Consider the following 12,379-nt stretch of genomic DNA (forward strand, 5'->3'; position numbering starts at 1 on the left):
CGGATGCCTCTGATGAGGCTGCAGCCCAAGCCAAGCCCTGTGACAAGTTACCATCCACAGGCACCAGCTAACAAATTCCCTGGAGAATCAGATCCAGCATTTAATGGAAGGTTCACAGATTGTTAATAACGTTTCTAGTGCAATAGGGCGACGGAAAGGCCACCTGCCTCAGGTAAAAGGAAAAAAACCTGTCACCAGCCTTTTATTGATAAGGTCCCACAATTGTGGGGCAGGAAAAGAAGAGTCTGGCCCCCCTTCTCTGTGCATATGACCAGTTCACCCTGGTTGAAATTTTGGAACAGCCACCCCAACCCCGTTCTCATACCCCACATCTCGTGCCTGACCCACAGCCCAATCTGTGGAGACAGGAGCGTTGGAAAGCCGCATTTTGATAAGAGTGAAAATACTGGCTGCCATGCCTGCCTGGAGTTACCAGGCCCCCAGCCACTGCGTGGCTGGCTAAGTTGCCAGCTTCCCTCTTGCCATTGCCAGGGACAGTGGATCTGCCACACACAGAAAGATGTTTCTCCTCTCTTCCAGCCAGATGGCACTTTAAGAGCGTGGAAGAAACACCAACATTGAAGAGTCCCATTGTTGTTTGAATCTTTTGTATCAGGCTTCTCGAGCCAAGCAGGACCACCAGGCATTTTATTTTTTACATAAACAGCACTCCTTACTTAGTGACAGGTAACCTAATATCACATTGCTTCTGTTTCCCAGGTTTTCTACCAAAGCACCTTTATGAAAGACATATGACGAAGCGTGCTCAATTCCTCACCGTTTCTCCGTATTGTGAAATTGTTAACCGTAGCTAATTGTTTGATGATCAGGCTATATTGCTGCTTTCTCGGGAGTATAAACCAGGGGCTAGCAAACTTTCTTTACAGGGACAGACAGTAAATGTTCCAGGCTTTGAGGGTCATGCAGTCTGTGTCACGGCTGCTGAAGTCTGTCATAGTGCAAAAGCCGCTGTGAGAGTCCGCTCAGGCTGCCATAACAAAAGGCCACACACCAGGCAGCTTAAGAATTTGCTCTCACAGTTCTGGAGGCTGGAGGACTGAGATCAAGGTGTGGGCAGGGCTGGTTACTTCGCAAGGCCTCTCTTGGCGTGTAGAGACTGTCTTCTCTCCATGTCTTCACCTGCTCGTTCCCCTGGTTGTGTCTGTGTCCTGATCTCCTCTTCTCATAAGGACACCAGTCCCATTGGGTTAGGGCCCACCCCTGTGACCTCCTTTTACCCTGCTCACCTTTTCGAAAGCCCTATCTCCAAATACAGCCACATTCTGAGGTCCTGGAAATTGGGGCTTCAAGATATGAATTTTAGGGGGACATAGTTTGGCCCATAACAGTAGCCATGCCATAGGCAATTTGAAAACATGTGGAGCGGCTGTGTGCCAGTCACACTTTATTTATGCAGAAGCAGCCAGGGACTAGGTTTGGATCATGGGCTGTAGTTAGCTGGCCCCAGTTATAAAGAGTAACTATCACCCAGGCTGGTGTGCGTGTGCAGTGGCACAATCATAGCTCACACAGCCTCAACCTTATGGGCTCAAGGGATACTCCCACCTCAGCCTCCTGAGTAGCTGGGACTACAGGTGTGTACCACCATGCCTGGCTAATTTTTTTTTTGTTTTTTTGTTTTTTCAATAGAGATGGGGTCTTGCTATGTTGCCCAGGCTGCTGTTGAACTCCTGGTCTCAAGCAATCCTCCCTCCTCAGCCTCCTGAGGCACTGGGATTTTGGGTGTGAGCCCCTGCACTTAGCAAATTGTTTTTATTCCTCAATGAAATTTAGAGACTGTCAAAATATAAAGAAACCTAAAATATTTACTAAATTGCACTAAAACCACGATTTCGCTAGAATCATCAGAGGTAGGCCGGGCGCGGTGGCTCACACCTGTAATCCAGCATTTTGGGAGACTGGGGTAGGTGGATCACTTGAGGCCAGGAGTTTGAGACCAACCCTGGCAACATGGTGAAACCCCGCCTCTACTAAAAATACAAAAATTAGCCAGGTGTGGTGGCGGGTGCCTGTAATCCCAGCTGCTTGAGAGGCTGAGGCATGAGAATTGCTTGAACCTGGGAGGTGGAGGTTGCAGTGAGCCGAGATTGCGCCACTGCACTCCAGCCTGGGCAACAGAGCAAGATTCCATCTCAAAAAAAAGAAAGAAAAGAAAAGGGATCATCAGAGGTAGTATTACTTAGTACATAAAAAGAAATATTTCTGGAAACAAAAGCGCCCTTTAAGTGTGTTTCTCTTGTATTGGTAAGCCATTTGTCTCTCTGTGTTTCCTGTAACAGATAATCACGCGAAGCCAATGGAAATAGATGGAGAGGTTGACATTCCATCCAGCAAAGCCACAGTCCTTCGGGGCCATGAGTCCGAGGTGTTCATTTGTGCCTGGAATCCTGTCAGTGATTTGCTAGCTTCCGGGTAAGGATGTCAGGATGGGGGCGCTCCAAAGTTGGGGAGATGGGAGATGCAGGCTCTTGCCCTTCTCTGGAGTTCTGCCTTAAGGAACACACACTCCCCTTCTTACCCCAGTGTGGGCAGACCGAGGAATGGGTGGCTCTATGATCCATTTCTCTACATGTCTCATATTGTGGAGAAGCCATCGTTCCAAGTCATTTTCTTCATGTGGTGATGAGGAACACAACAGCATTTAAAATTACCAAATGCAAAGATGGCAAGGAGGGAAACAGGGATCCAGAGGTATGAAAAAGACAGAAGAGCACGTGCTGAAAATGCCATCTGGCCAGAGAGTAAGCTGTGGAGAGCTTCTTATCCCGTTTGAACCAAACGCCAGAGGCTCCTGTGTTTTTATTCTGCAGATCCGGAGACTCAACTGCAAGGATATGGAACCTGAATGAGAATAGCAACGGGGGCTCCACCCAGCTCGTGTTGAGGCACTGTATACGAGAAGGGGGCCACGATGTCCCAAGTAACAAAGATGTCACCTCACTGGACTGGAATGTAAGCGTCTTCCACCCCCTGGGCACTTTGAAATTGGTAAAATCAGCCAGCCACCAGGGGAGGACTGCAGCCATGGAGCTCATGCAGACATAGGAGGCAGGTGGTCCCGTGTGCTCAGCCCCACTCTAATGGGCTGCCAGAGAGGTGCTCTTGGCTTCTTTTTTTGTGTGGGTTTTCTTTTTTTTTGAGACAGAGTCTTGCTCTGTTGCCCAGACTGGAATGCAGTGGTGTGATCTCAGCTCACTGCAACTTCTGCCTCCTGGGTTCAAGCGATTCTCTTGTCCTCAGCTTCCCAAATAGCTGGGGTTAACAGGCTCGCGCCACCACACCTGGCTTAATTTTTGTATTTTTAGTGGAGATGGGGTTTCACCATGTCAGCCAGGCTGCTCTCGTACTCCTGACCCAATGTGATCCTCCTGCCTCAGCCTCCCAAAGTGCTGGGATTACAGGCGTGAGCCACTGCCCCCGGCCAGTCTTGGCTTCTAAGAGGTATTAACAAGGCTGCATTTGGCAGGCAGCGAGCTGTGTGTTCGGTAGCCGTATCTTTGCATGTGAGCATGCCATAGCAAAATGAGCCTGTGGCCTCATGGTGGGAAGGTAGGCCGGGAGCCCCGAGGTAGTTCTCCTGGAGAGATACGACGTGCAGCCCAGGAGAGGTGACCCTCCACCTTGGGATTTCAGCAGCAGGTATCCTGTGCGTTGACACATGGGATGCACACAGTTTGGCTGCTTTTTATTTTCTGCAAGGTTTCGCGATACCTTTCAGCATGGTATTTTCAATTCTGTCATTAAGGAACACACAGTGGCAAATGGTTCCAGTGTAGCGGGCTCCTGGGAGAGGCTCTTGGAGCTGTTTGGTGCTGCCACTCCTAAGTTGTTTTTGTGTGTTTCTGTCTCTTTCTGGCCCTCAGACCAATGGAACACTCTTGGCTACAGGTTCATATGACGGTTTTGCAAGAATATGGACGGAAGATGGTGAGTTCTGTGTCCCTCGTGCTGAGGTCGGGTAAGAGGAGTTGCCAAACTTAACCCTTGAGTGAACAGACCGTGACATTGAAGTCAACATGTTTGTTTTTACTAACAGGTAACCTGGCCAGCACCTTAGGCCAACATAAAGGCCCCATCTTTGCCTTGAAATGGAACAGAAAGGGGAATTACATTTTGAGTGCTGGTGTAGACAAAGTGAGTATTAGCTTAAAATATATCCCTTTGATCCACAGGTGGTTATATATTTTTAATCTCAAAATACCATCGTGGTTTCCTGGAACTCTTAGGCTTTGTGCTTCCCCTTAAGAAACGAAAAGGATTTGTTTAGGCTTTGTTTTTGTGGTTTTGATCTTTCTGTTAATTTGTAACACATCATCTCTTAATATATTCTGTCCTGCAGACCCTTGTGCAAAGCTTCCCTTTATTTGAGGTACATGGTTCAGTGGTAGAGAGAGGAAAATCTCCACATTGCATTTGTCAGTTGCCGGAAGGAGCCATGTGGTATGGGGTGTGCCCCGCGTGAACTTTCACCCACTGAGGGGCGAGTGGCACAGGCTGTGTGTGTGCTTCAGGCTTCGGCTTTCCTCGTTTGATAAACTGCTGCTTCCCACCATAGACTGCAGATTTCTCTGAGCAGCAGTCAAGCAACCTGGCTACAAGGGCACACTCTCCGGATGGCCCACAGAGTCAGTTTAGAATTGGCTTGCTCTGCACCTGGGCAGGGCTGCAGGGATACACGGTGGCGTTAACTCCAGGTGCATTTAAGAGCCATCGATGGGGTGGGAACCCAAGGGCGAAGAGTAAGGAGATGCAGACTTCATCCCGGGCCTGAGTCTGATTCAGCCAGAAACCTCAGCCTCTCTGCATTTCACTTCCCTCACTTGTCCAGCGACAGGGCTGGCTGGAGTCATGACCCCAGACAGCCTTCGTGGAACAGTTGTGCGTTCCCGAGACTCAGCAGGAATTGCTTTGGAAAAGAAGCATATTATTTAGAATTGAAAAAAAAAAAAAAAGATGTGTTTTCACATCAATTTGTGTTTCTACAACAAATGGAAACATTGCCTGAATACTGGATGCCCGGGCCTCCACAAAGCTTTGCATTTTGTGATGATTTCAGGATAACTTGAAAACTTACTAAGTCTTGAAGTTCGAGACCAGCCTGGCCAACATGGTGAAACCCAGCCTCTACTAAAAATGCAAAACTTAGCCGGGCGTGGTGCCAGGCACCTGTAATCCCAGACACTTGGAGACTGAGGCTCGAGTATCTCTTGAACCAGGGAGGCAGAGGAGGTTGCAGTGAGCCGAGATTGCATCTCTGCACTCCAGCCTGGATCTGGAAGAAGAGTGAGACTCTGTCTCAAAAAAAACAAAACAAAACAAAAAAACCTGACTAAGAGCTTTCTATTCTTTCTAGTTCTGAAAGTTATTATAAAATGATAGACTTGGCTGGGCGCGGTGGCTCATGCCTGTAATCCCAGCACTTTGGGAGGCCAAGGCAGGCAGATCACCTGAGGTCGGGAGTTCGAGACCAGCCTGACCAACATGGAGAAACCCCATCTCTACTAAAAATACAAAATTAGTCGGGTGTGGTGGTGCACGCCTGTAATCCCAGCTACTCAGGAGGCTGAGGCAGGAGAATCATTTGAACCCGGGATGTGGAGGTTGCGGTGAGCCAAGATTGCGCCATTGCACTCCAGCCTGGGCAAGAAGAGCAAAACTTTGTCTCAAATAAATAAACAAATAAATAAAATGATAGACTTGACCTCTGAACATCATCCCACTTTTGGAGAAATTGCTAAATTAAATAATTGCATTTGGCAAACTGTCACACAGGCCAAGCCTGGCTCCTCACCTGATTTTTTAATTTAAATAAAGTTGTATTGGGACACAACCACACCCCTTTGTTGAGACTTCTCCATGGTTGCTTTCATGCTACAGTGGCAGAGATGAGCAGTTGCAAGGGAGACCGGATGGCCCTCAAAGCCTGAAATTCCTGCCACCTGGCCCTTAACAGAAAAAGTTTGCGAAGTCCTGCACTAGGGTATAACTAGGTCAACAAATCATTCATTTATAATTGCTCTCTCTCTTTTAAGCCAAAAAACCTTTCTTTCAGACTTAGTAGCCTGGTTTATGATATTTTAAAAGCCGAGTTGCTGTGGTTGACACATAAACGTTCTTATGTAGCTACTATCGGATTTTTGCCAAGATGTTCTAATTCAAGTAACATGCATATGCAGCACTTTGCTGTGCATTCAGTAGGCTCTCAGTAATTGCTGCTTGAGTTATTAAAATAACTCATGAAAATGACAGCATTTTTCTTTATCAAGCACTTCACTACTGCGTGTGTTAACCCATCCAGTACTGCCAAGATAGGAGACAGGCACAAGTAGGATCACTCCCATTCTATAGAAGATGAACTGGAGGCCCAGAGAGGGTTATTAATTTGCCTAGGGACACACAGCTGGTGCAGAGGGATGGGAACTCAGGCCCTGGTCACCGGTAACTACTGCCCTTTAACTTCCGTAGAATTCTAAATTTAACAAAAAATTCTGTTTGTTAAATAGCCGGCCTCCTTCCTACCTGGAGACTGTTAACATTCGTGATTGTTTTTCTCACTGATTATCAGTCTTAACTCCACCAGGTGATGGACTATGTGATCAGTGAAAATGCGTATGTGGAATTATGTTAGTCTCTTGGGCTGGGTGCGATCCACTATCATTACTTAGTCAACCACAGCAGGAGTGAAAATAATGTCCTTGTACATAACACTCGGGGAGAAAATGTAACTTAGGGGATGCTGGTATTGACCAACACAGAGTGACTAAAATGTGTGTCACATTCTTCAAATGTTTGCATAACTGTTTTCTTTTGTCCAATGTATATTTAACATCAACTAAGAGACCCAGTCACTGATGTCATATGTGAAATGGTATCAGAACTGTGAAAGAGTTTATATATTCTCTGCAGTGTTAGATTTGTTTTTGCGTGGCTAAATTAAGAAGAGTTACACCCCAACAAAGAAATGTTAATTGGTCTAGGACTGATCCAAAACCCAGGAGTACCAAGTTTCAGAGAGACTCACTGCTTGCTTTCCTCTGAAAATGTCCACAGTCAACACAAAATAGAACTCTTTCTTTTTAAAGCAAAATCTTGACTGAGTGTCACTAACAGAGAGGTGTAAAATTTCCAATTAAGTTGAAAATTCCAGTTGATGAAGATGTAACTCCAATGCTATTCATTGAGCTGGTTTTCTAAGTATCTTCCTAGCATGAGTAAATTAATAAAAATTCATGATTTCCTTTGTTTTCCGAGGGAGAAACTCACCTTTCTACTTACTGTTAGACCAATACGTCGGTGCCTGGCCCCAGTGCAAGCCAGTGGCTCTGCCATGTCTAGTGTCCCCGGTTCATGGAGGGATGGGCAGAGGCATTTTTAGAAATGCTTGTTTCTGCAGCCCTTCACTTGGAAAAATGCCACAAAGATCTTTAGAGATGCTTTGTTCCAGGTTTTTCAACATTTTTTGGCATTTGGGGATGAGGAGGAATTCCTACCAATTTTGGTAGTTCTTGCAAGTATTCGTTAGGGATGCTCTGTCCTTAAGCCCATTTATGCCTAGTGTTCCATTATCGGAATGCTAGGCATGTGGGAGTTATTTATATCCTACTGCTCAGGGTCATTGCCAAGGTCTGATTGCAAGAATTCAAAAAATTGCAACCTCAGGCATAAATGAGTTAAGGGAGATGCCAGCATATGTGGCTGATGGCTTCATCAAGCATGGCCATCCAGATTGCTAAGTTTGAAACATGCTGTATTTTAATGATGTGGTATGCGAGAAAAAGAAGGTAAATATCCCAGCAAGGTTTTGATACTGATTACATGTTGAAATGGTAATATTTAGGGGCATACTGGAGTTAAACATAATAGATTGCTAACGAATTTTACCAGTTTCTTTCTTCTTAATGTGGATCCTAGAAAATTGAAACTAGCCCGTAAGGCTCACTCTCTATCTCTCTTGGACAGTGTGGGTTTATAAGGAGAAGGGCTCACTGTCTTTTCTTGTATGATAAATGTTTCCAGAGAAAACTGCGGGAATAGTTACTAACTTTTTCCTTTGTTTGCGGAGCACAGACAACAATAATTTGGGATGCCCACACAGGAGAAGCCAAACAGCAGTTTCCTTTTCATTCGGGTGAGTTTTTTTGTTTGTTTGTTTGTTTTTTTGTAATTCAAAAATAATAATTCAGGTTGAGCCCAGTGGCTTACGCCTGTAATCCCAGCACTTTGGGAAGCCAAAGCAGGTGGATTATATGAGCTCAGGAGTTCAAGACCAGCCTGGGCAACATGGCAAAACCCATCACTACAAAAAATACAATAATTAGCCAGGCACGGTGGTCCACACCTATAGTCCCAGCTACTCCGGAGGTTGAGTTAGGAGGATGGCTGGAGCCCAGGAGATGGAGTTTGCGCTGAGCCAAGATTGCACCACTGCACTCCATCCTGGCAACAGAGCCAGAGACCCCGTCTTAAAAACTAATCATAATCCAAAGTTAGGCTTGGCACTATGGCTGATGCCTGTAATTCCAGCACTTCGGGAGGCTGAGACAGGAGGGTCACTTGAGCCCAGGAGTTCTAGACCAGCCTGGGCAACAAAGCAAGACCCCATTTCTACAAAAAATATAAAACATTAGTCAGGTGTTGTACACACCTCTAGTTTTAGCTACCCAGGAGGCTGAGGCAGGAGGATTGCTTGAGCCAGGAAATCAAGGTTGCAGTGAGCTGTGATTGCACCACTGCATTCCAGCCTAGGTAACAGAATGAGATCCTGAAATGCCCCTTAAAGTAACTGAATGCACAGAGTATGGAGCCCAGGGGGCCTCACTGGTCAGAAGGAGACCCATTTTGTGGCAAGCATTGATTGCTCTTAAGGTTTGCAAGATAGAGGTGTCCTCGGCACCCACCTGCTCAGAGCTCTGAAACCCAGCAGTGAGCCAGCCACAGAAGCAGGGCAGGCTCCTTTCTCTTGCTGTTCTAAAGGGATGCTGTTTTGGGGGCTCCCCGAAACCACTCCCAGGATTGGTGGTTTGCTGCAAGGACCCCCAGGACTCAACATACTCACAGCTAAGATTTCTAACAGCACAAGAATTTAGTGCAACATTGGCAAAGGGAAACGGTGCACATAGCCAAATCCAGAGCTTCGAAGGCTCCTCTCCCAGTGGACTGTCACAGGCCACACTGAATTCTTCCAGGAGCAAGTTGTAACTATGCCTGTGAGGTGCATACCAGAGAAGCCCCATGGAGTCTCAGTGTCCAGAGTTTTTATTGCGGGTTGGCAGTGTAAGCACCCAGTGCCTACTACAAGCCAAAACTGCAGACCCCCCAGAAGGAAAGCAGGTGTGCAGCATAAACACACTGTTTGCACAAACAAGTGTTAGCAGAGTGAGCCACTTGTGTCTGTTAGGGAAGGGTGGGAACTCTCTAGAAATCTAAATTCTCAGTTGCTAGCCAAGGGCCGGCCTTGCAAGCAAGCCTCTGTAGGGAGAGCAGCCTCGGGCCTGTGGTGTTAGCGCCTTCCTACGCCAATGTGTGGCCGCTGCTCTGGACACAGCTACATCCCTTTGTGCACTGGAGCCGGGCCAGGCCACATGCGGCAGCCCAGGGGTCTGTAGAGATTCCGATTTTCCAGATTCCCACCTGATTCTTCGTGGGTTTTTATTTTTTGTTTTTTGTTTTTTGTTTTGAGACAGAGTTTTACCTGTCACCCAGGTTGAAATGCAGTGGTGCACTCTCAGCTCATTGCAGCCTCTGCCTCCCATGCTCAAGCAATTCTCCTGCCTCCCATGCTCAAGCAATTCTCCTGCCTCAGCCTCCTGAGTAGCTGGGATTATAGGCATGCGCCACCACGCCCAGCTAATTTTTGTATTTTTAGTAGAGACAGGGTTTCGCCATGTTGGCCAGGCTGGTCTCAAACTCTTGACCTCAAGTGATCTGCCCACCTCGGTCTCCCAAAATGATTCTTCATTTTCTTTCCCAACTCCCTCCTCTGTGTAACTCAGTCCTGATGTTAGACATGGCCTCTTAAAACAAAGACAGATGGCTACCCGCAGAGCTAATAGACTATTGGAAGACTTTAGACTGGCTTAAAATGGACAGAAGTGGGTACGTGCCACTTCCCTTAAGGGCAAATGTCTGATCCATCTTGAAGGAATCCCTAAATATGTGGGGCGAAAGTTGACTGTTCTATCAGCTGTCGCTGGGGCATTGTCCGGGAGGAGATCTGAGTGTCTCTTCTCAGGCAGCTTGGGGTGCTTAAATGATGTTGTGAATGGGAGGGCTAACCCCAACGACCGTCCGAGACAGAACAGCTCATTGGTGCCTGGGGAGGGCTCCAGGCAGGGGACATGGGCCCTGCAAGAAACAAGAGCATGAACCAAAGGTCCTGTTGAGGCACAGTTGTGTCAGATGCATAGGCACCCACGTCTGTTATATTCCACGCAGCACTCCAGCAGGAACTCCACACACAGGCAGCTCAGAGAGTGAGGGAGACTCAGGGAGGACACCGTTTCTGCTCTGCTGCCCTGGAGAGGGAGAGCCACTCCTGCACAGCTTGGGACCCACAGCAAACACACCTCTCAGGGCTGCTGGTGCAATTTGTTACTGGTGTTGCTTTAATTGAACACTGTTGATGAAGGCGATGGGCATATTAGAGACAAAAGGCTCCCAGTGCAGGTAGTATGTGCACTAGGTCCTCCAGAAAGCGTTCTTCACCCCAAAGGGAAACCCTGTGCCCATTCCATCTTTCCCCCGGCCCCTGGCAACCCCACCTACAGCCTGTGATCTGTGTGTCATCTCCATGCCAGACACTTGCTACTCTGTGCTCTAGGCTGCAAATAAAGCAGGTGGCTAGTGAGAATGCCCTTCCCAATGGAGTTCCGTCACGTTTGGCTTATGTGCCAAAACCTACCTTTGTAGGCAGGAAGGATGTCGTGACAGGGTCACAGCCCTAGAATACCAGACATGCAGACCCGGGGGGTGAGGCGGGGATGTCTCTGGCTTGTTTTTCAGAGAAAAATATGCCCGAGGTAAACATCAGTAAGGTTCCTCTAACACTTGTATCTTAAGAATTCATCTGTAAAGTATTTCAGCAGAAAATAATCTTACCCAAAGTGTCCCAGGGCCCTATGGAAGGGTTTTCTACCCAGCTGACCCGGGAAGACCACAAACCGCGTTATTCTGAATTGCGTGAGCTTCTCACCTGTAATCTGGCTGGCCATGAGGTAGACCCAATTCCCGTCGGCAGGTCACATGTATCTAGGCGTTACTTGCTCTCTTTTTCGTGTCAATCAGTGTGTTAGAGAACGTTCAACATGAAGAGAAAGCAGCTTGCACTTCCAGGTGCAACGCAGCTGGGAAGAGCTGTGAGGAGCGCCTTTCTGTGGCTCTGGCAGGTTTGGGGTTTAATGGGGCGATAGGAGACATTGCTTTGCCCCACTAGCTTTTCCCCACTGATACCTCATGGGGGCGCCCTCAGTCACCGTCAACAGGAAGCGTTAGCTCAAAGCCTCATGGTGAAGTGAAACTCAGCGGCGGAAAGGAATGAACTATTGATGCACCACAGCCAGGAGAGATCTCAAGGGCATTTTGCTGAGTGACAAAAGCCAGTCTCAAAAGGTTGCATGCTCTGTGCTTTCATTTATGTAACATTCTCATGATGATGAAATGGTAGAAACCTGGGACCCACCAGCGGTGTGGGAGTTTCGGAAGCAGGTGAGGAGCGGTCGTGTGCCGATACAGTAGCTGAGGGAGATCTTAGTGACCACGAAACAGTTCTGGTCTCAATTGCAGCGATACACATCTACCCACGTGATAAAATGACAGCACTCTACAGGCAAATTGCACCAGTGTCAACTTGCCAGCGTCGATACAACGCTACAGCTATGCAAAATGTAACCCTCAGGAGAACCTGGGTGAAGGAGACACAGGACCTCTCTGTGTTACCTTTGCAGCTTCCTGTAAATCTCTACATATTTCAAAAGGAAGATGTCTGGCTGGACCCAGAAGAATGAAGGCTATTAAACCAAACTGGCCTATGCATGGGAGGGAGGGCACAGAGCCCCCCAGCATAGTTCAGCCCTGTTACCGGCCATTCGCCCACGTGGTTCCAAGCATCGTGGCTGCAGGAGCTGACTCAGAGTGGGGCTAACCACCTGAGCATGGTGGCGGGGGGGGCCTCTCTTTAGATCACGAATGTCCAATCTTTTGGCTTCCCTGGGCCACATGGAAAGAAGAATTGTCTTGGGCCACACATAAAATACACTAACACTAACAATAGCTGATGAGCTTAAAAAAAAAAACCTCTTAATGTTTTAAGAGAGTTTACAAATTTGTGTTGGGCCACATTCAAAGCCATCGTGGGCCACGG

General features: G+C 47.5%; 1 protein-coding gene across 17 annotated transcripts in view; it reads left to right on the forward strand.

Annotated features, from left to right (window-relative positions):
* The window catches only part of TBL1X (transducin beta like 1 X-linked), a 257,751-nt gene that overhangs the window by 227,770 nt on the left and 17,602 nt on the right, over positions 1-12,379 (forward strand). For all 17 annotated transcript variants that reach the window (XM_045383223.3, XM_045383228.3, XM_074029344.1 and 14 more), the window contains 5 exons: positions 2,301-2,433; positions 2,832-2,973; positions 3,885-3,948; positions 4,058-4,155; positions 8,089-8,149. In XM_045383223.3, coding sequence (XP_045239158.1) covers positions 2,301-2,433; positions 2,832-2,973; positions 3,885-3,948; positions 4,058-4,155; positions 8,089-8,149 — 498 coding nt within the window. The remainder of the gene's footprint in view (positions 1-2,300; positions 2,434-2,831; positions 2,974-3,884; positions 3,949-4,057; positions 4,156-8,088; positions 8,150-12,379) is intronic.

This window comes from Macaca fascicularis, chromosome X, assembly GCF_037993035.2.
Source record: "Macaca fascicularis isolate 582-1 chromosome X, T2T-MFA8v1.1".
Lineage (NCBI taxonomy): Eukaryota > Metazoa > Chordata > Mammalia > Primates > Cercopithecidae > Macaca > Macaca fascicularis.